At 35.8% G+C, this 23,845-nt stretch overlaps 2 protein-coding genes across 3 annotated transcripts; one reads left to right on the top strand and one right to left on the bottom strand.

Annotated features, from left to right (window-relative positions):
• The first annotated feature begins 4,679 nt into the window (after positions 1–4,679).
• On the top strand, positions 4,680–21,096 carry LOC132303023 (threonine--tRNA ligase, mitochondrial 1-like). Its single transcript, XM_059800039.1, is given in 21 exon segments — positions 4,680–4,977; positions 5,077–5,314; positions 5,413–5,472; positions 6,352–6,441; positions 7,459–7,533; positions 7,649–7,688; positions 7,691–7,776; positions 7,868–7,957; positions 9,207–9,295; positions 9,379–9,475; positions 9,564–9,650; positions 11,487–11,571; positions 13,702–13,796; positions 14,157–14,189; positions 14,281–14,367; positions 15,231–15,323; positions 16,401–16,493; positions 16,597–16,818; positions 17,585–17,656; positions 20,258–20,329; positions 20,849–21,096. Coding segments are annotated over 21 exon segments (2,058 nt in total). The 5' UTR covers positions 4,680–4,819; the 3' UTR covers positions 20,945–21,096.
• Positions 21,097–21,698: 602 nt separating this feature from the next.
• Positions 21,699–23,543, bottom strand: LOC132303024 (protein RICE SALT SENSITIVE 3-like). Of its 2 annotated transcripts, none has more exons than XM_059800040.1 (7): positions 23,342–23,543; positions 23,177–23,234; positions 22,923–23,102; positions 22,721–22,829; positions 22,583–22,624; positions 22,367–22,423; positions 21,699–22,267 (listed from the first exon to the last, which is right to left on the bottom strand). In XM_059800040.1, the coding sequence occupies exons 1-7, from the start codon at positions 23,505–23,507 to the stop codon at positions 21,833–21,835; spliced, it is 1,047 nt and encodes a 348-aa protein (XP_059656023.1). In that variant the 5' UTR covers positions 23,508–23,543; the 3' UTR covers positions 21,699–21,832. The 2 variants fall into 2 exon arrangements, with proteins under 2 accessions (XP_059656023.1, XP_059656025.1); XM_059800042.1 differs by having other exon boundaries at positions 23,345–23,543.
• Positions 23,544–23,845: the final 302 nt, after the last annotated feature.

Below are 23,845 nucleotides of genomic sequence, written 5' to 3'. Positions count from 1 at the left end.
CTTGCTTGCACTTGTGTTCCACATCATCCTGATTTTGTGATTGTTTTGAAATTCATTTTAGGATTCTACACTAGCACCGATGCACACTAGCATTCATTTGTGGGGTACATACTTTGTTGATTATTGAATTGGTTACATCCTAATTGAGCTAGTAGTGCATTAAAAGCTTTCATTCTTGATAAAGGTGGATAACAACCCATTTTCACTAAGTAGCTGGGATTCTAGCCTCATCAAGCACTGAACTTCTCACGCCAAAAGATGGAGGGCCCAAACTCTAGGTTAATAATTGAATTCAAAAAAAAAAAAAAAAAAAAAGTTGCAAAAGCAATAAAAAAAAAGTGAGGATTTCTCCCAAAAGGTGAGAAGTGGGAAATGATTAGATGGTTGTTATCTTGATTTGTAGCCTAGTTGATTTGAGCTTGTAAGTCCGTAGGGGTGTTTAAATACCTAGTGCCCTAAAGCCGTCTGGTTTGGGAGTCATTAACCTAACGTTCGACCTCATGAATCACTCGAAAGCTTAATAGATCAACACATTGCACCATGCTTCCATCTTTGATCCTATAAAAAAAATAAAAATGATGAGTGAAAAGAATAAGCGCACCTAGATGAATAAATGTTTAATAAAAGGTCCACTTTTTGTCTTGATGATCGGTACTAGATTTGTGTGCTAGTTTGAGGGTAAGGATGCAATCATTTCTCTATTTGGCTAAGATAACAACACATTTGATGTCGGTCCACTCAAAAAGGATTCTAGAGTTATTTTGATTTATATGATCATTTTCTTGATGTGTGGAGGACCATATTTGCTTGCTTGATGTTGAGATTTTGGGAGATTGCTTGGAAAGGGTAGAAAAATTGTATACTTGAGGTAGTTTTCTCCTAATGCTTGTTTGCAATATTGGTGCCTCTTTTGAAAGAATGAGCTTAATGTTTGGGGTACCATTTCTGGAAATCCTCACGAGACTTCACTCGTCCACTAGGGGTAACTTAGGGGTTTAAAAGGCTTGTTGCATATGCTAAATGCAATCATGTTCCCTACGAAAGTGGCGTTATCCATTTATTATTTTCTAGATTCTTACTTGTATAGTTGTTCATTTCATTCCTTTACTTTCTAGTTCATTGCTAGGGACTAGCAATATTTAAGTTTGGGGGTGTGATGAGCGTTGAAAAATGCGTATTTAAACCCCTTAAGCTTAGGCATTCTAGTACCTTTATCTATTTTACTTTACCGTTTTAGATTGATTTTGTATTATTTTCATTTTCAGGCACTTAACTTGAAAATAAGCTAACTCAGCCAAATAAGAACTTAATTGAAGCTATTCTGGGATTAAACAAAGAAATGAGCAAAGTGGAGAAAGAAAGAAGCAAATGAAGCCAAAGGTGGGAAGCAGCAAAGTTCGATCGATGCAACTTCATGGTTCGATCGATCGAACATTGATCGATCTCAGCACTTCAAGATAGATCCAAACCTTGACCCAAAATAGAAAGCAGCAAGGTTCGATCGATCCAACACCACCTTTTGATCGATCAAACACTTTTGTCCTTATTCAAATGATTGATCTTATCCACAGCTGTACCACCCACTAACCACTTTTGTCCTTTTCCCAAAAATATCTCCCAAAATATCTCGGGTTTGTCTTTTCCCAAAAAGCTCAACTAGTTGGATCGATCCAGCCTCAGTTCGATAGATCTCAGCCAAGTTCGATCGATCCAAGTCCAAGATTCGATCGATCGAACTTCCTCCAGTGCGAAAAAGTTAAAAAGCCAGCTTGTTCAATCCGTCCTCTATCCAATCATTAGAGAATATTCTTTGCACGACCCCAGCTCATTTTGTGTGTCACTTGACCTACCTATAAAAGGAATATGATGCACTTTTTGAGACATATACAATTCTAGGGATTATTCTCAAGGAGGCAAGCTTAGAGGAGGAGGAGGAGGCTAGAGACACCATTGGAGTTCTTCATCAACAAGGAGCAAATCTCTTCCATGGAGTTAGCCCTTGAGGGTTAGAGCAACATCACCATGAGTGGCTAGACATCCTCTTGGGGCTAGAGTTAGGCCCAAGCATGCTTTCTATAACTTAATCTTATGTATTATTGAGGGATTAGTATTGTAATTAATGTTTTAACACTTTGATATATATAGATCTTGATTGTTCAATGATTTATGTGGTTAAATGCTTTTAATTGATTATTTCATTCTATCCATATGTTTGTGTATGTTAGAATAGATGTTCATGTGCTTGTCTCTAGATTTTGTGTTATTGATGCATATGTATGTGTATTGATGCTCTTGTGATTTTCTTGATGGTTCATACTTATTCCTTGATGAATTGTGTCTCTCCCCTAGTTTATTTTCATGCTAGTAGTGTAGATGTAGTGTAGTGTTAAATGGGAAGACAATCCATGCTTGTTGTTTGATGATCCAAGCTTTTGAATGCAAGTAACATATGTCTCTAACCTTGTGTTGTACTTGAATTGTGAGCTTAATGAAATGATTAATGACTTGTTTTGATCTATTGTGCCGTTCACTTGTTGTTTAGACAATATATGCTTCATTGCTTAGATATATTGTGCCTTTCACATGATGTTTAGACAATACATGCTTAACTAGTCATCCTTGCTTGTTGAATCGACCAAACACACACACACACCAATATTGCAACACACCATTTGTCCTCATTAATCACTTGCCCATGGTATAGAAATGCATTGCTTGGTGGTGATCTCTAAACCCCAAGACCCTTCTCTCTCTTACTTACTTTTAATTGCATTCTTTTGTTATCATTTAGTTTAATTTAGTTGCTCTCTAGTCTAATCAACTAACCAACCAATTGTTTGATCACTCGACCTACTAGCCTTAATACCAATTCCACAACCTTGTTCGACCCTCACAATCTCTTGAGACGGTCCCTATTCGCCCTAGCTATATTTATAGTGAAAGGTAGTAGTAGCTTTTATAAATGTAAAACTCTTGGCCCTCGCCTTAATGCACACTCTTAAACTTATGGTGCGGCGATACACCAACCTAACTAAGGGGTGAAATAGTAAATTGTGCTTGTCTTGATAATTATCAAATTAATAATTATATATATATATATATATATATATATATATATAAAGAATAATTATCCTCTTATCTGGCTAACCCATGAGGATGGGCTTGGGCTAGATAAATGGCTTGGATCAATCCATGAGGATGGGCTTGGATCATAGGTTATTTTGCTGTGATCCACAATTTTGTATTTTGCAATGGACTTAACTTGCTCCACTTATTGGCCCATGTTTTGAAGTGGGCTTTATAGTAAGACCAAATTATATCCACTGTATTTATTTATTTATTTTCTTTAATTATTTTTTTTAATGTCTACAGCCTCAAGTGGCTATGAATAATGACTTAGGAACTAGTTCTCGACTAACATTCTCGGTTTGAATTTATTTTTACGGAGTAGTTCTCGAGTAAAAGAATAATGACTCACGAACTAGTTCTCGACTAACATTCTCGGTTAGACTTTGTTTTCATTCTAATTAACATTGTTTTATGTACTGCATGTGAATTTATTTATTTTAATTTTTTTTCATTTGCCATCACTATAGGTGTCAAAAATATAGAAAAACCTGTTGGGAACAAAAGCATTAATGCCGGGTTCAATGGCTCCCTAATGATCATATGACTCATTAAGTGTTGTAGAACCACATGGTCCTTCAGTGTTCACAACCACCATAAACATCTTTCACCATCAAATTATCAACTATTGGGTCATTCACTTCATTCCTTCAAGAAAATTTATTTTGGTTTGAATTTTTTTATTTTCCAAAATTAAAGTGAATTTGTATAAATTGTAAACTTTAAACTGTACAAAAAGAGTAAATAAAATAAAAATAATTGGAATTCAAGGCGTGGCCTTATGGTAAAATTACCTGGACTTTGGTGCCTTCCTAGCGCTAGGTCTGGAATTCGATTCTCAGTAAGAGCTTACCATTACTTGTGGGTTCCCACTACTATACTCAGCAACTTACCCTTCCCGGAATAGGTAAGCCCCTTCTTGGATTCTCGAGGATTAATTGGGGTGAAGCCTCGAATACTTCGAATTATCCAAAAAAATAAATAATAATAATAATAATAATAAAAATTGTGCTATCAAAAGATTTGAAGCCCAAACAAAGACCCAAGCTGTGAACACAAGTACAAAACTAGCCCAAGTTTTAAAGGACCCACTCCAACCCAGAAGTATGTGGTTGGAGGGGAAAATCTACAGTATCCCATGTAGCGGTTACTATATGCTCCTGGTCAATCATAACCTCCCATTTCCTATTATTATTTAATAACCGGGTACCCAATAAGTTATCGTGGAGCTCGTGGTTGAAGTGGGCACTTAAAATTTGTCAATCTAGTGAAGATCTGGATCATGTTGCCCAGTAACAAATTTTTTTCCTTAATAATTGGCCCACTAAGTTATGATGGCCCAAGACGTTCAATCTAGTATCCAATTTCACGATCTACAGATTATCCTACTGAATCGGTTTGGCCCAATATCTCTTTTAAACGACCCATAAACTAACCTCAACCCAAGTCCTCCTCAAAAGGCAAGGCCCAACCCAATATGTGTGGACTGTGGACGCAATAAAACGACGACGTTGAGAATAATTTGAACCTCTTCTACGCTAGTGTCACAGGGCTGGCTAACAGCTAGACACTATAAGGACGAACGTCCTCAACTGTGGTGGCGACTATCGTTTCATTCGCCGCCGGTCTCAGCCTTACAAAACCTCGCTCCGTCTCTTTTCACCGCCACCGCCACCGCCACCGCCGTTAGGCGATGGGTAAGAAAGCCAATGCTCAACCCAAGTCCACTCCGGACCACCCCAAAGACGAAGCCTATCTCCAATCCGTCATTCCCAAGCGCATCACACTCTTCGAATCCATCCAATCCCAACTCCTCTCCCACCGTCAATCCGTCTCCGGCGATCTCATCAAGTACCTCTCTCACTCTTACCGTATCTTCTATATACATATATTGCATATACATATATATGAGTGTGTATGTGTTGATTTTCAATTTCTTAATTTTGTTAGGATAACTTTGCCGGACGGGACAGTGAAGGAAGGGAAGAAGTGGATATCGACACCGCTCGACATTGCGAAGGAGCTATCGAAGAGTTTGGCTGCAAATGCTCTGATTTCTCAGGTGAATGGAGTTCTTTGGGACATGTCAAGGCCACTAGAAAGTGATTGTGAGCTCAAGCTGTTCACATTCGACAGCGACGAAGGTCGCGACACCTTTTGGCACTCTAGTGCTCACATTCTAGGGCAGGTACAAGCTTTGTCATTCTGTTTGTGGATTCAATGTGGTTTCATGAGAAATTATATATTTTGTTTGATTGGTTTTGGATTATCTTGTGATTTGTGTAGTCTCTTGAGATGGAGTTTGGCTGCAAATTGTGTATTGGACCGTGTACTACAAGAGGGGAGGTACTTTATATGCTGAGATTATTCAAGTTTTCATCAAGTGATAATGTTATTTCAAATTTTTGTATTTATAGGGAGTTTAATGTGATTTATTCTTGGTCCTATCACTGTTAAGATAAATTGTATGATAAATTAGCATTTCGAATTATTAATAGTTACTATATGTTAAATTCCTAATTAAGTTGCATTATACTAAAAGGTAATTACTAACAAGCTAACCGATATAACATATTTTTTTAAAAAACCAACAAATTTGTTACTAATAATTAGAAATCAACCTTATGGTGTTTTTGAATTAAAACATGTGTATCAGTGCGTTTAAGTGAAAGTTGGGTGGGGTTGAAAAAAGTTCATGGACATTCTTTAACACTATGAAACCTCTATTATACTCTGTGTCTGTTGCATCAAAACCGTTTTCTTTACGGCAATCTTGGTTAAATCATGCTAACATGAATTGAACTTAGAATATAACTCAAATTAAACCAAAACTTGCGTAGACAAGATTGCAAGTGGGATCCATTATGAACTTTTGATTTATCTTTTCTCTTGTTGGCATACTTCGCATCACTATATCAAGTGTTTGGAGTTGTATTGATGAGAAGAATTTTTAACATGGCAGTGCAGTTTGTACACGTTGCACAAATTTTATTTAGTACAAGTGTTAGTGTTGATACTGTTGCGTTGTCTTTATTTTTCGGTTAGAATATAATATCACTATTACTTGATTGGTTTAAGTTTCCAAGTTTATGATTTAACTGTTTTAAAGAACTTTTTGGTTCTGTTTCATTATATCTGTTATGGAGGGAGGGGTGTTTTTATTTTTCATTTGTTATAAAATGTAATTATGACAGCTTCTCATGAAATCATTAACTGATCTTATAGGGTTTCTACTATGATGCATTCTATGGTGAACTGGGCTTAAATGAAGATCATTTCAAACAGATTGCTTCAGGGGCATCTAAAGCTGTTGCGGTATTGTTTGTTAACAAGATAACTTAGAAGTTAACCTATTATGAAGTTGCAGCTTTTTCTTTTTTTTCTTCTTGCTACTATTATGTCATTATCATTATATTGTTATTTGTTGTTGCTGCCGTCGTTTGCAGCATTTGCTATAAGTAGAAATGATCCTTTTGATATTTCCTTGTAATTTCTCATTTATAATAACAAAAATGTAATAGATATGAATTTTAATATTGTAATATTCATGTTTCTATTTGTCTAGAATAGAACAAAGTAGTCATTTTTCTTTCATTTTGTCACTTTTTGTCAGCAATAAATTAAGTTTCTGAGTGTGCTAATATATATATATATATATATAAAATTCCTGAGCATGAAAATGGACTACATATTAAAAAGCAGTAGGTATTTCCTTTTTCTTTTATTTTTTATTTTTTCTTTATTTTTCCTAGTAAGGCATTTTGCTAAAAGGAAGCAAAAGGGGGCACAACCTTGTACAGTTTCAGCAGCATCTATTTTATTTACTTTCCCTTGTTTTTCTGTTAAAACTTAAATGTCATGAAACTGGCAGAGGCCAAGTTTGATAGGCAGGCCATAGGCTACAATGCCTGAAGCTGCACGATTTCAGCTGGGTTGGTGGGATCATTTCGAATTCTGCCAGGTTTGATTGAAATCTCAGACGGAGTAACAGACCATTTTTATTCTCAGCATATGCTCAAGCAAGGACAATTTTTTTTCATTTCTTTTGGACTTCTCTTTCTGATTTGTTAAATAGTGCAATCTTGTTATTGTATATATACCTTGTATCATATGCATAATGAAATTGTTGTTCTTTTTTAATGGTTTTGGCCGTGGATGGAACTAGTAAATATAAGATATTAACAATGTTGCAGTGATGGATATTTTATTATTATTATTATTATTATTATTATTATTATTATTATTATTATTCTGTATCCAACATTTTGCTTTTTCACATATTGAGAGGGATTCTCTTCCATGACCATAAGGAACTAACTCTCTGTGTTTTAGGAAAAACAACCTTTTGAGCGCATTGAGGTATCAAGGGAGCAGGCCCTTGAGATTTTTTCCGAAAATAAATTTAAGGCAAGTGTAGCTTCCATTTTGCATCATACAATGTATGTGATGCATTTGAGCGTCATTAATACTATTTTGGCATCATATACATTTTATTGTTTTTCTTTTTTACTGTCTTTATCAGGTCGAGATTATCAATGAATTACCTGAAGACAAAACTATCACAGTTACAGGTGTGGCCCATTGGTTGATTTGTGTCGTGGACCCCATATACCAAATACATCTTTTGTCAAAGCATTTGCTTGTTTAAAGGTGATTTTTGCACAGTAAAATGGACTGGAGTGCTTTGCTTGCATATTTGCAAATATTTTATATAGGTTACTCATGCATTTTATATATTCAGGCTTCATCAGCTTATTGGAGGGGGAATAAAGACCGTGAAAGCTTACAAAGAGTTTATGGGATATCTTATCCTGATCAGAAACGCTTGAAGGTAATTTTCAGCCATTTTCCCTTTTTTGGGGGCAGAAGAAATAAGAATTATAATTAAAGAGGAGGACACTAAAAAGGATAAGGAATCCTTCAAGTTGAAAAGGAGAAAAAGAAAAGTTATCACATTAAACTCAAATCAGCAAAGCCTTTTCCCATATATTTGGGTCGCTTACAAGGGTCCTACTTTTCCATTATACTCTACTGAAGGCCATCACCTCAGCTAACCCTCATGTTATCATGTCTGTCTTTGCTAACTCTGCCAATGTTAATTTTGTTCTTCCCTCAACGTGGATCTTGTCACTTTTCCTATTTGGTGCAATTAGTGGTCTTTTTTGCATATACCCAAACCATCTTAATTGGTTCTCTTGATCTCCAATAGGTGCTACTTCAACCATCTCACGAATGTGCTCATTTCTAGTTTTGCTGTTTCTTATCTCGCCAAACATGTATCTCAATATTCGCATTTCTGCCACACTATATGCATATGTTATTTCTTACTTGCCCAAAGATCTGTCCCATAAAGAATGGTTGGTCTAATAGCTGCTTTGTAAAATTTCTCTTTCAATCTTAGAGGGATATGTTGATCAGACAAGATAACCAAAAACCAGTCAAGACCAAACCCCCAAAACTGCAGCATATCTGTTATGAAAAGCATTACGAGATTTATTCTTTGTAGTACCATTTATGATTTATATCATGATACTTGACAGTGCATTTCTTTTATTGTCCTAACTACTTTCCTTTTTGGTTACTTTGTGCTAACCCTTCCTTGGTGGGGGTAGAGGTGGGATGTGGTGGGTTTGTGTTTGTACCAAAGTTTACTTCTGACATGCTAAGATGGGAGTCAATTCCTGATTTTCTTTTTTATGCTTAGTTGACCATGTTGCTAAACACTTTTTAACATCATGTTTTGCATTTCGTGTGACGTTGTCTTGGTGTGGTATACCTTATTAAATATTTTTCACATAGTGTAGGAGTTAAAACAATATTAATTTGTGGAAAGGTATTAAGTACAATCAGACAAACATGATAAAGTGTGTTCAATCTTGAGAATAGTTCTCTAATATTAATTAGCTTTTTATAATAAAACAAAGGTGTTGATTTATATGGTGGGCAAGTTTATGCTGTCAAGGCGGGAAAATTTTGCCTACGACATATGATGTGTTCTCTTCCAAATGACATTATTTATCTGTGGAAGTATCTATTATTTATCACACTCCCAAATTCCTTGAGTGATACCTTTATTGCAGGAATACATTGCCTGGCTGGAAGAAGTAAAGAAATATGACCACCGAGAATTGGGTAAACAACAGGGGCTTTTTTTCAATCACCCACTTAGGTATAATTTAAAATGACTTCATATTACTTTATGCATTAAAGATAATCCAAGATATCCACTTATTGCATCTGTATGAGTTGCAGCCCTGGAAGTTGGTTCTTTCTTCCTCATGGTACTCGAATATACAACAAGTTGACAGAATTTATACGAACTCAATATAGGGAGAGAGGTTACCTAGAGGTTAGTAGTCTAAATCTGAAGTTGCTATATTGCAAAAGCATATGATTTGACACCAAATATGAGTATTTATATAACTATATCTTGGCAGGTTTTGACACCAAATATGTATAACATGCAACTTTGGGAAACTTCTGGTCATGCTGCAAATTACAGGGAGAATATGTTTGTGTTTGAGGTCAGGTTTTTCATTAGTTATAATTATAAATATAATACTTTCTTACTGAGCCATTTGCCATTCTAATGATATCTCCTTCCCTCAATTGCTGAAGAAGTGAAGTGACAAAGAAGAATAGAGTAAGAGGAAACAAGATGAAAGTAGTAGCATATAATGCGTGGAATTTTGCATGCATGTGTTTTTGCTTGGGCTTGCACAGGACCAACTTTGACCATGAAGCTAGAATGCCAAGAATCTTATTGATAATAACAGCTTGTTTTATTGTAGTTTTTTAGTCAGCAGTAATTATAGGAGGTGACATGTTTCTAAAAATATTGGAGATGTAAGTCGGTCATGATTTAGTTTTATTTTAAAGACCAATTAATGCAATCATTTTATTTGTAAACACACTATGTTCAACTATTTTTAATTTTTTAAAGATATACCATAGCATTTAAATCTCTTGCACTTCTTTTTTGTTGGTAACTGTATTTCTGGGTTAAATATTTATTAGTAAGAAGCTGCCAAGAAGATGAATTAATTTTTTAAATTATCATGGAAGAACAAAAGCAGTCCAATGGTCTGTAATTGATCCAAAATAGGGACTAATGTATGATAAGTGCAGATGACCACTCTCACACATGCTTTGGTACCAAAATATTTATGTGACTGCTAGAGATGGTTTCAGGGTTCACTGTAATTAGTTTGTTTGTACCTAAAGATGTGCAATACCATGGTGTTTTCAGGTTTGTAATTTTTATGGGTGTAAAAATTGGCCATGATTTAGGGTTATTACAAGGCAAAGCAAGCCAAATGGTTAAACGATTGAGCATCGGTGCCATTGGCATGAGTTCCCACTTTGTGAAATACCTAAGGTTAGGTCTGTCTGGAGTCCTCCCTCCTCATGACCCTGCCATGGCAGGACCAGAACTGAGTAATATTCCTTTTCCATCTTTTTTAAAATTATGTTTTATTTATATATTTTTTACGATGCAAAGGGAGGCTAATGTTGGTGTTGTTCATCTTATAACTTCGGGTAGTTTTGTAGTTCTAGTGTTAAAGGTGGAAAATGGTTGGGCTTTTAAAATAAGATTTTTGAGGGTGGAACAAGGTTAGAAAGGTCTCCTAAAAGCTTACAGAGTGTAGAAATAATAGAAAGTATGAAAAGCCAATGTAAGTCCAATGTCTAGAATTTTTTTTTTTTTTTTTATCATGGCTGCTGCCACCAAGGTTCTTGATACCATCTGTAGATGTCGCATTTCCTTCATCTGTTATTCTTTTTCTTTTGTCCACAGTACCGAAGATAATGCAGTATCATTCTCATTACTTGGATAACCCAGGAGGCTTAACCTTGCATGGTTCCTTCAGTTGTTGTTATTATTATTATTATTATTATTATTATTATTATTTTAACTATTTCTAGAAGAGTATATTCCAAAAAGGTTGTCAACATCTACCTTTGACACATCCCAAATTCCAACTATATTAGAAATCGTTTACGTTGAAGTCTTAAGTCCCCAATCAGCAGTAATCTCAAATGACAGCTATTGAATCTCCTATACTTTGTTCTCTAAATGGTGGGCCAACTGTTTCAGATGATATTTTGATATTAATTGGTTGACTATGCATTAAGAACATTATTTTTGTTTGAAAGCTTTCGGAATAGTCAACTAGTTTGGGTCTGTGTGTGTAGTGGGAGCCATTTTTCTTATATTTTAAATTTTGTATAATCATCACGTACATGTTGTAAAAGTGGGGTTTTGATTGGAATTCTCTGAGTTACAAATTGAATCATTGATTCTATGCTGTTTGGATCATTTTCTCTGTGACAGGATAATAATCTATTCTTTTGTGCAGGTTGAAAATCAAGAGTTTGGGCTTAAGCCAATGAATTGCCCTGGGCACTGTTTAATGTTTGACCACAGAGTTCGTTCATATAGAGGTAAATTTACCTTGAAATATACTTGCGTAATTTAAATTGCATTTCCAGTCTTGCAGTATCTCACTTAAGTAACTCATGAGCAAAGTTATGCTTTGTCTTGGATTTTATTGCATGAAATCAAATTGAAACCAACTTGATGCTTGGAGTGGTATATCTTGGTTGATGTAAAGCTATCAAAATCTGAATTAATTGCATATTGTTTTGATCAGTTGTGTCTATGTTACTTGGATTGACTTCGTGCGATGCAGAAGTTTAGTAGTCTTTGCTTGTATATATGTAAGATGGCATGTCATAAAACTTAAATACACATATTATTGTGCCAAATATACTGGTTATTTTGTCACTTCTGTTAATCTGAAACACTTTTTGGGCAAGAGCTCATTCACCTGCTGTGTCTAAATATTTATTGTTGGCATGGTTTTGAATTCAACCAACTTTGCATATGGTTGTCAGAAGTTGGATAGGACGAAATTTGTTTGGTAAAATTAAGGCCCTGAAGTTGGAATATTTTGCCAAATTTCAAACGATTGGATTTTGAGCAAAAGTAGTCCTTTTAACATTGTTTGTTAAATGGTGGAATATTGGCCATTTTCCCCATCAATTTGGTCAAATTCAAAAAAAAAAAAAAAAAGAGTAAAAAATGTAGATTTATCAAGTTTGAAGGAAAGCAAGAAAAATTGGATTGAATTTCCAAATTAGGTAAACACATTTCAATGATTTCATACCTTGCTGTTGACTAATACTCTTTTTTGCTTCTTTGAGCTATCTACATTCAAATTATCTGCTATAGAAGCTATTGGCTTTCCTCCTGCTATTGATCTGTTTCATCGATCTTGCCACCCCTTCTCCTTCAATTATCTTTCCTTGTTGGTGTTGCCTGTTGGTACTCTTCAATTTATCTTGTTTCCTACTCCTTATCGTCATAGCAGTAATGTGAATAAATAGGCTAATTAAGAACCTCTGAAGTGTTAATTACCCGTTTACATATTAATGCTATTATAAGAAACACAGGTTTAGCTCCTAATATTTAGGAAATTCATCCAGTTACTGATTTGGGTCTTCATCTCCATCTAGGATGCTTGGACATGCCTAAAAGGTCAAAAAAATCCATGTCAGTCACAGACATGCCAAAAGACTTGTCTGGAATTTTTAAATTTTTTGGACATGTTGCGGACACGGCAAAGACACCATGGATACGTGTCTGACACGCATGTCGCATTTTTGTTGTGGAGTAGATTCAATTATGTAGTTCATTAATTATTATGCTTGTGTATTTTTCATTGTTAGGTTGATGAAAAATAATCTTACTCTTAAAATACAGTATTATATATATAAAGATATATTTATTTGTCACTGTGTCCCCGCTGTGTCCGTATTTGATTTTTTACGATTTGCAGTGTCGCCGTTTCTATATCTATATTATATCCGTGTTTTTTTTTTCTTTCCCAGAATTTCAAATTTTTTTTTTTTTTCCTGAATTATTATATCCGTGTTTAGTATCCTTATTTGTGCTTCTTAGATCTCCTTGTTCTTTGGTGGGATCAGTGAGGACAATTCATTTTTCTGATTATTTGCTTTTGTATATTATAGATGTTATTTTTCTTGGATTAACTGGTTAGATACTTGCTTATCATTCCTATTGGGATTTGTAAGTGGGTGGTGGAATACTCATATTGCAATGATCAATATGTTATGATGCATACCAAATAGTGGGCGACCTAGACCAGGGAACAAACTTAAACTGTTATGATACATCATATATTGCAATAATATACTCGTATATGTTTTAATCTTTTTTTGCATGATCAGAATGTTGCTTGGCTTGCATTGGGTTAATGTCACACTCTACTGACACAGCATATATTGCAATAATATACTCGTATATGTTTTAATCTTTTTTTGCATGATCAGAATGTTGCTTGGCTTGCATTGGGTTAATGTCACACTCTACTGACACAGCAGTACCATGTTTCTATTTTTATTGTTTCTGTTTCTATATCTAGCTTTCAACAATGAATTGATGAGGATACTTTCTTCAATTGTGAGCTTTTATTTTGTTATTCTTGTCCTTCAATTATTATCTATGTGTGGTTCATTTTTTATATCTCGATTGTTTAACATGCTTTGCAGAACTTCCTCTTCGCCTGGCTGATTTTGGAGTCTTGCATCGGAATGAAGCCAGTGGTGCACTTACTGGGTTAACTCGTGTCAGGAGATTTCAACAGGTATTCTTTTCGTTGTGGTGTTTCATATAAAGCATAATGTGGGGAAAGATTTACTTGGAATTAGTTATGGCTATGATTTTTTAGGACTTGATCAGTCTTTTAAGTTATGCCCTGGATAAACTCTAGTTGCTATATCAGCAATTGCATTGCTATTAGTTGCTTTGTCTCACAGGGCCTAAACTGTTAACTGTTAGGTATGGTCATCTTTTTATTTTTCTATTTTTTATTATTATTATATTTTTGAACCTAGCTGGACCAAGCTAGGGGACCATTATGATCCAGTACTTTATATCTTTCACTTACTCCTGAGTGCTTTTCCATGGCTGGTGGAAGCTATTTTGACACGCTGACATTTTACAGGATGATGCACATATCTTCTGTAGAGAGTCTCAGGTGAGATGAAACTTTCTGATATGTGGCAAATGGGTTGTAAAATCCTTCTTTTATTGTGTGTCTCTTGTGACTATTTTGCTTCCCTTTTCAGATAAAAGATGAAGTCAGGGGTGTACTAGAATTCATCAATCACACCTATAATATATTTGGGTTCACTTTTGACTTGAAGTTATCGATGGTATGAACATTTGATCCTTATTGGTTAAATGTTATTAGTCCGTTTGAATTCTAAGTGTTCGGGTGGAATATTATATGCTAATGGTGACTCCCCTAAATTAATGGCTTGTTTCTTCGGCTTCAGTCTTTTTCACAGGCATAATAACTACTGTATAATGATAAACCTTTTAGAAAAACGTACACAGCCAAATAATCTCCTATAATTTTTTTTTTCTTTTTCATTTTAATTAATTGATTGGGATGTGACGTGTTTTGTGGAGCCAAATTCCCTTTTGAGTTCTTGCTGCATAGATGGTAGACTTTTCTGTAGTGATATGCTTGTGCGATTTTCATGGGTGAACTCAGAATACTGACTTTTCAATATCATCAACATAATGATATTATAAGCACTCGAATTTTATGGAAGCTGAGCAAACTTATTTCTGCTTACTGCTTGGTTTCTTCAAAAACTGATAGTTATATTGCAATTGGCAAGTGTTCAATGGTCTAATGGGGTTTTCCTATTTACAGTAATAATGAATCCATCTGATTGGCAGGTTCTTAAATGTTCTAAACTTACCCGAAGATTCTTTATAATCCCTCTGCTTGGTACTTTGTACTGTTTTGAATGCCCTTGTTTTTGGTTCATGTAACTTAGAAAAAGGTTTAAACAGTTGCTTTTAAAACTCATCCGTAACAAGTCACTGAAAATTTTAGAATCTCTACCTTGGGATATGTTCAGTTTGTTGTGCAAGAGATAGCAGCATCTCTTTGTTTCAGTCGTACTCTTTTGATCCTGTTTTATTTGGTTATGTTTGCATTATATCTGGTATAGAGAAGTGAAGAATATATTGTATTCTTTGCAACACGTATTTGGTGCTGTAGAGGCCAGAAAAATATCTCGGAGACTTGGCATCATGGGAAAAGGCTGAAGCTGCTCTTACAGAAGCATTGAATGAGTTTGGGAAGCAGTGGCAGGTAATTGCTTTTTTTTTCCTCCTAAATTTGAGTTGTAAAAATTTGGCACGTTAATTTTTCTCCTTCGATATCCAACCTATTCCCTTTTGTCCTCTTATACATATTTTTGACTGCAATGCACACGACTACTATACTTAACAACCCAATGATGCTTGTAGATGCTAGTGCAACTGGACACAACCTCACGGCCTCTATGGCATCATTAACCATTGTTACCTGTATTATTTATTTCATATCTTCTGCTGGTACGCTTCCTAGTTCAGTTGCTGCTTTGTAGAGAATTTCTAAATTACCTTCATACCATTTTCTTCGTTGTTAAAATTTAAAGTGAAATGTCTAGATTTGCACTGAAATACTCAAGGCTTTTGTGTAAATAATACCCCAAAAATGAAAAAAGATAAAAAGTTGAGTGATTCATCTTATTATTATTTTTAAATTTCTTATTTTAATTGAAATGTGAAAGATATAAAACAAGAAGGGGGGTCAATGTATTTACACTACTTTGTTCATATTGAGGGCAGCGGTGGATCAGGGAATTTAGATGGTGCGACTTCTTGTATGGAGTAGAAAAGAAAATCAGGGACTAAATAGATGCCCACACAAAATGCAGGCACACATGCACTCGTATTGAGTGGAACAATCAACCGGATGATACTTTCTTATTGGCGAGTTTTGTTTCTAAATGCTTAAAGAATGCCTATTGACCTTAATTTAAGCAATAAATACAATATAATAGATCATGAGAATGCTAGTGGATTTTAGCTGGTCGGATCTGTTACTAGTTTCACACATTAGGCACAAATGGAGTTGTGCTCATGTTTCATAATCAGATGTCCAATAAGTTTAGAAAGTAAAATAATATGCCAGAATGGGAGGAAAAATTCATAAATTTTTAATGAGTTTTAGAAAGTAAAAGATTATGTGGATGGGAGGAAAAATTCGTAATTTTTCTATATATATATATATATATATATTTTTTTTTCTGTTAAATAATTGGTTCTCTGTGGACTTCCAGTTTTGAGCAGTATTTGTCGGCTTCATGTCTTGTGAACTTACTTTTGAAATTATTCTGTACAGATAAATGAAGGGGATGGCGCATTTTATGGGCCCAAGATTGATATCAGTGTCTCTGATGCGTTGAATAGAAAATTCCAGTGTGCAACGTTACAGGTTTAACATGTGTACATGCTGTCTTTCAGTTATTACCTTTCATTTATATTTCCTTGTAGGGTCGTAGAATCATCGATTAACGAATGGATACCTTTTATCACAGCTGGATTTCCAACTTCCTTCCCGTTTCAACTTGTCTTACTCGGCAGAGGATGAAAAGAAGATGGAGAGGCCTGTTTTGATACACCGTGCCATCCTAGGGTCTGTTGAGCGTATGTTTGCTATACTTTTGGAGCACTATAAAGGGAAATGGCCCTTCTGGCTCAGTCCACGTCAAGCAATTGTTTGCTCCGTGTCAGAGAAATCCCAGCCATATGCGCTACAGGTTTTTAGCTCTATGTGCTTGATTTATTCACGGATCTCTATCATGGTCTGATTTAATTTAACACGGTTTACTATCTGGTATCGACAATCTGATGCATATGGATGGTATTGTTCACTGATTTGTGTCATTGTGGACTACAATCTGCTAATTCTTATGCTTCCATCTGTTGGAGTGTTACCTGGTTCTAATAATTGTGAAGTGTTATCGGTGTAGCATTCATTTTGCTTTGTCTGCTTTGTGACTTTCTGTACTACAGAATCGAATCCACAAACTGCTGCTTGCCCTTTTTGATTAACCTGGAATCATTGCAAATAATTGAGTTTGTCAAAAATGCTGTTTTCTAAAGCAACAAGTAACCTTTAATTTATTAATTTTTTCATATAGGCGATTGCCACACTTTGATGCATTACCATACTGAGGGCACTTGTGCATTGGTTCTCTGTAAAACAAACACTTGTGAATTTGATAGTCATAAAAAGCAGTTTTAGGATTTTGGTTTTGGAAGTTATAACCTGATTGTGCAGTAATGTGACAATTGCTCTCTAATTACTCAGATATTTTGAAACGGAATTTTGGTAGTTGAAACCAGATTGTTTTCCTGAGTTGTTTTATTTCCTTTGAAGGTGAAAGGGGGAAATTAATGTATAAATTGCACAATGATCTGATGAATTTATCAATAACTGTTCTTTACTCCTTCATATCTGCCTAACCCGCCTAACCAAGAAGATGATGGATAACGATATTTACTATTGCTAAATTCTGGTAGGTGCGGGATAAGATTCATCAAGCTGGTTATTATGTTGATGTCGATTCAAGTGATAGAACAATCCAGAAAAAGGTATATATATATTTTTTCCTTTCTGGAACTCAAATTTCCGTTCTGCGAACTGTTTTAATGCTTTGGTGATCTTATGTTAAAAGAAGTTTCATTCTTATAACATTAAATGGAGTGCCTGTGGCGTAATCATGTGCCCTTGAGTCTTGTGCCTTCAACAGTTTCTCATGGTGGATCTTTAGGGCATTTCATATAGTGCCACTGACAGCAGACATAAAAGATATTATTATTATTATTTTATTTTTTTTCTTAGTTGGTACTCACACACCCATGCTTCCATGGAAGCTTGAACTCCTAACCTCTCTTTGAGAAGTAAGGGTTTGGTACCATTGGGCAACTCGCCTGTTGGTAAAGATCTTATTCTTTATTTCCTCACTATTGAATTATGTATATATAAATGTATATTTGAGATATTACAATGCCAAGGGTGCAAATAATTTATTTTATCAAATTACTCGGATATTTTGAATATTAAATGCAGAGCGTAACCCACATCAGAGCCCAAGCCTTCCTCTAATGAATGTCAAAGCCCAACAACATTTTCCTTTTCTTTTTGGCCAAGTCCAAAACCATAATTACTCCACCCCTTTTTGGGTCATCGATCTCCCTTTTTGCAATGTTGTAACTATCTTCTTCTGAATCAAATTCCAAGTCATTTCCCCTTCAACCCAGTTGATCATAATTGTGTGTGATGTATAGGGGTGGCAATTGGGTGGGTTTGGGCGGGTATGGAATGGGCTGGTCATGAATGGGCTAATAACCCATTATCAACCCACCAATGGTGGGTCATGAATGGGTCAGGGCTCAAATGGACGGGTCAAATCCATCTTAATACCCAAATTCAGCATTCCTTCAGCAAATTTCAAATAAACAATCATGCCACTGTTCTTGCCATCAACAAATCTCAAACTTCCCACATAGGACTCGTGTCATTTACTCAAGAGGGTCAGAGTGAATTATGCTTCTGCTCGGGACTTTAGTCGAACCAATGCTTGCATATTAAAACAGAGATAGATATGCATATAATCCAATTATACAATATGAAATAGGGGTGGCAATTTATACCCAAACCCATTAAAGTTTAAACCGCCCAAACTCGCCCATTACAATTAAATCATTTGGGTACCCAATTTAAATGGATGGGTAATTAATGGGTAAAAAATGGGTACCCATTATAATTAATGGGTGAATAATGGGTTAAGATGGGTACCCAACTTAATCCACCCAACAAAATCCTAAGACTAAGACCTGCTCGTCAACCCCCACCCCCTCTCTCTTTCTCTCTCTCTCTCTTCGTTCACCCCCAAAATTAACAAACCCTAGCTCCCTCTAGTGCATCGATTGGTTTCGTAGGCTGTTCAAGAAACTTCTAGCAGAGGCAGTTCTTCGATTGAGATTTTTTTGGATGTATTCAATCGATGGTAAGACCAACTCTCTCTCTCTCTCTCTGTATATATGAATGTATCAGTTTGGTTGCTGAGAAAAATTCCAACAGCAGTATAAACATGTATATATAGAGAGAGAGAAAAAACCCATCAAGAAATAAACAATCATGCCACTGTTCTTGCCATCAACAAATCTCAAACTTCACACATAGGACTCATTTATCATTTACTCAAGAGGGTCAGAGTGAATTATGCTTCTGCTGGGGACTTTAGTCGAACACAAGAGAAAAATCCAATGCTTGCATATTAAAACAGTGATAGAAATGCATATAATCCAATTATACAATATGAAATAATCAGATGGAGCTTCAACAGAGAACCCAAATATGAATAATCAGATACCAATATAGAGAGAGAGTGTGAGAGAGAGTGAGGAGAATTTGAACTCTTGATGGATTTTTTTTCTCTCTCTCTCTCTCTCTCTATATATATATATATATATATGTTTATATGTCTGTTAGAATTTTTCTTTGCAACCAAACTGATACATTCATATATATATATATATATATATATATATATATATAGAGAGAGAGAGAGAGAGAGAGAGAGAGAGAGAGAGAGAGACAGAAAGAGAGAGGGTGGGGGTTGACTAGCAGGTCTCAGTCTTAGGATTTTGTTGAGTGGTTAAGTTGGGTACCCATTATTCACCCATTAATTATAATGGGTACCCATTTTTTACCCATTCATTTAAATTGGGTACCCAAATGATTTAATTGTAATGGGCGGGTTTGGGCGGTATAATGGATTTGGGTATAAATTGCCACCCACTGATGTATCCCAATACCCCTGGGCTTCTATCTGCTAGCAGATCTCCAATAAGTGGATGATATTTGAACTCATTCCCCAAACGTGGGGTGTTTGCACTAGTAGATTGCTTAATCCTCATTTATGACAATGTCCTATCATGTTCTTTCTAATTTATGTACATTGCGATATTCGAATTCTAAGATAAAAGTACCTTTGATGCTGGTGTGTTTCGTTGTCTTTATACATTTTGTTTGTTTACGTTCCTTTTCATTGTAATTGTATTTTTCTTTCATTGCATTTATAGAATCTGAATATACCATCAGTCCTTTTGCTGCTTTTTCTGGTTCTTTTTTGCTTTTACTTTGATTTTGTGCTGCTTTCTGTTGACTGATCTTTTTGGTTTCTGCAGATACGGGAGGCTCAGTTGGCGAGGTACAACTATATATTGGTTGTTGGTGAAGATGAAGCCAACACTGGACAGGTTCTACCTCTCTTCTTCAATAAGTTGGAACATACAAATTAGTGTGGTTTATTATTTTCGTGGTCGAAACGTGTATTATATAAAGACCCAATAAGTGTGTTTTATTATGTTCTTGGTCCATCCATGTGGTATTTCATCTGTCTGAGTACACTAGCAGGAAACGAGTTTCTTGGTAACCCCAGTGGCTTTCTGTAACTTGGGTTTACCTTAAGAAGTCCCTGCACTGGGACATTGATTTATAAATTTCTGATTGGTGCTTGACGACATTAATATGCAGAAAGTTTACTGGATAGATGTAAAATGTCTTTTTTATTTCTCTTTTTTACATTTCATCAGTATCGGTTATGATATTTATTTTAGATGAATAATACCGATGAAACGAAAAAAAAAAAACAAAAGAAACCGAAAGAAAAATAAGCGAAGTTTGGTTTGAAAATTTTAAATTATTTTGCAATTTGGTTCGTACTTCGTTCATGTCTTGATTATCCCTTGACTGCCAAATGCCTCGACTCTTTACAGGTGAGCGTGCGGGTGAGAGACAAGGCGGAGCATTCAGTTAAGAGCATCAACGATCTGCTCACTCACTTTAATGAAGAAGTTGCAGCTTTTCACTAGGTGAGTGCCTTGTGAAGAGGCAATGGGTACTGAAAAGAGAGGGATACTTGTACCGCTTAAACCCGAGTGTTTAAAAACTTTTAGTCTTAGTAGAAATTATGATTTATGTATGTATCATTTATTTGAACTCACTACACTCATAGTTTTTTTTTTTTTTTTCGCACTGCTGATCTAGTAATTATCGTATTTCTTGCGTTGTGAACTTGGAAGCCAACTAGACCACTGGGCTCTATGCAACATGCATGGTTTTGGTTTGTTGGAAAATTTCCTACTGGTTTGGAAAATTTCCTACTGGTTTGGAAAACCTTCACATGTCAAAATCTGGCGAAAGTTTTAATTCGTAGCAAAATTAAATATGCCGATCCTAGTTCGAAGGATCCTTGAAACCGGAAATAGCTTCTCCATTCGAAGATAAGGATGCATATGTATGTACTTTTTTCAGACCTTGGAATTGGGGGAGTCTCGTGCACTATGTTAGTATAATGTACACTAATTCCATATGTCAAAGGCAATGAATGGTGTACCACCTTTGTTTTATCTTATATGTTTAGTATTAATGATCCCGTGGCCTAAATTAGGGATGAATCACATTACGCTCCATCTGGTGAAAAATTATTATATGGTTCGGAATTACATGCTCATTAATTTTAACTTGTGTCGTCTTAGAAGCATATAACATCACCGCTTGTTATAAATTTTTTTTTACCACTTTTAATCCAGATTTAGAGTGGTTCCACGGCAAGGAAGGCCTAGAGACTACTAAAGGTAAAAATAATATATCAATACACAATTCCAACACTAATAAATAACTTAAACTCCATTGTTGGTGCTTCTGCTAATTACGTTTAGATCATGATAATGGTTAAAACTCTGACAATGGTGATAAAACTACATCAAACGGCTACTCTCGCCTGCATCATGATCATCGTCGGCCTCTTCCTTGGCCACCCCCTTCTCTGCCATTTTCATTGGCCTCTCAGACAATAAAGGTAGCGGCCGAGCCTCACCGTATGATAATGTTAGCGGCGAAGGTGGTGGTGGCACTACTGAAGGGAGTTTGGAGAGGAGCGCCTCGAGGCTGCTCATGGAGGGAGTTATTACCCTCACGGGTTGATTGAAATGGTCATGGACTAGTACTTCCGTTGGAGGGACAAGATTGGTATGGAAGTGCCACGCTTCGTGCGCGCCAAAGCCATAGCCGTCCATCTTGAAGGAGTGTTCTGAAGAAGAAGATGATGGATGTGGCAAGAGTACCCCTGGGATGCTCTCAATGTAGCTCAACTTCTTTTTTAGTATCACCACATAGTTCAAGTCCTCAATCACCTTAATTGTGTTTCAAGAATGAGAAGAGAATATGGGATATTAGTACTATCAAGTTACAAAAATGAAAACTACTATGTGTGTGTGTGAGAGAGATAGAACCTTGTGAATAGCTCCTAACTGAACAACACCTTCTCTTACTGCAATCAAAGCTATAGTCTGCAAAATACGTAGATAAATACCAATAAGTATTAGTTCAGATGGTATAATCTCTCGTTCAGCATTCAGAAACAGGAGGTTGGGTGGGTGTTCGCCCATGTGTGTATTTACTTGAACTTTTCGGAAAACAGTTGATAAGATATATGTCTGATGTCTTACCTTAATACCAGACTTGAATTGGGCTTCCCAAGTCCGAGGATGCTATTATATATAAGAAACAATTTAATATAAGAAAATGTGATCATTACATGAAATCACAAACTGGTTAAGCAAATGGTGGTCACAGATTTTGCTTACTGAATCAGTTGAGTTGTGCCATGAAGACAAGTAGTTGATCTCTTGATCACTTGGCTCCTTGTCATATATCCATTTATGACTCTGATCTGCAGCCACTTTTCCGATCAAACTGCAAGCTAAAACCAAATCAACTTTGCAAACCTAATTGAATCTCAATTAAAAAAGAAAATTATGGTTCTGAATCTGATCATGACTTGCTTACCCTTCACCATAGTTGTAGATTTCATGGGACATCTTGAAGAATAGCTCTGGTTGCAGGCCTTGATGGTGGTGATCAGATTCACAGCTGCTCCCATACACGGATGACTCCGAACTGTCACCGCCATTTATGGCAGCTGTTGTGGCTGCAAAATTGCAGAAACCATCCTCCCATACCAATATCCTATATATCATGTTTAATGCAAAGCATGAGAGTAACATCACCACACACACACACACACACACACAATGCCATACCAGTTCCTCATGTTTCCTCTTGACCTGTCATATGCTTTTCCATGGCTATTGATCCTATCTATTAGAGACACAAAAAAAGAAAGATGACAACAGAAGATAATTATAAACTAGTAATTAAATATATTGTAATCAATTAATGTAAGCAGTTTTTATAGATTACAAAACCACATTGTTTTCTTCCATCTGGATATCTCTGTGGTGGTGGGTAGTTTCTAGGCAAGATCCTCCAAAAGACTGCATAAACCCATTGAGAGTTTTGATGAATGCATAAGCTTCTCAGTGTGTGCTGAAGGAGATGAGTCACACACAAAGAGCTCATTTGTTCTTCCATTTTTACTCCTTAAAAACAATGACAACCTCTCTCTCACTACCTATCCTCTCTTTATATAAGGCCACCTTGTACCCCTCTCTCTCTCTCTCACACACACACACACACACACACACAACACACACAGTGACACACACACACACACACAAGCATTTGCTTTGAATTTTCTTTTTACCAACATGATTTCCTGTGAGACCCACACTTGTTGCTGATCAGTTTCCAACAAAAGTCACTTATTCAACCCTCCATTCAAAGCTACTAGGCCATCTACTTTCTTTTAGGCCTCCTCAAATCCAATTACGAATTATCAGGAGAAACCTTAAAAGTCTACATCTAATGAG

The sequence above is a fragment of the Cornus florida genome, unplaced genomic scaffold (assembly GCF_030987335.1).
Source record: "Cornus florida cultivar Cherokee Brave unplaced genomic scaffold, ASM3098733v1 CherokeeBrave_3.0.0_Hap2_Chr04, whole genome shotgun sequence".
Taxonomy (NCBI): domain Eukaryota; kingdom Viridiplantae; phylum Streptophyta; class Magnoliopsida; order Cornales; family Cornaceae; genus Cornus; species Cornus florida.
This window is presented reverse-complemented; position numbering and strand designations above follow the sequence as displayed.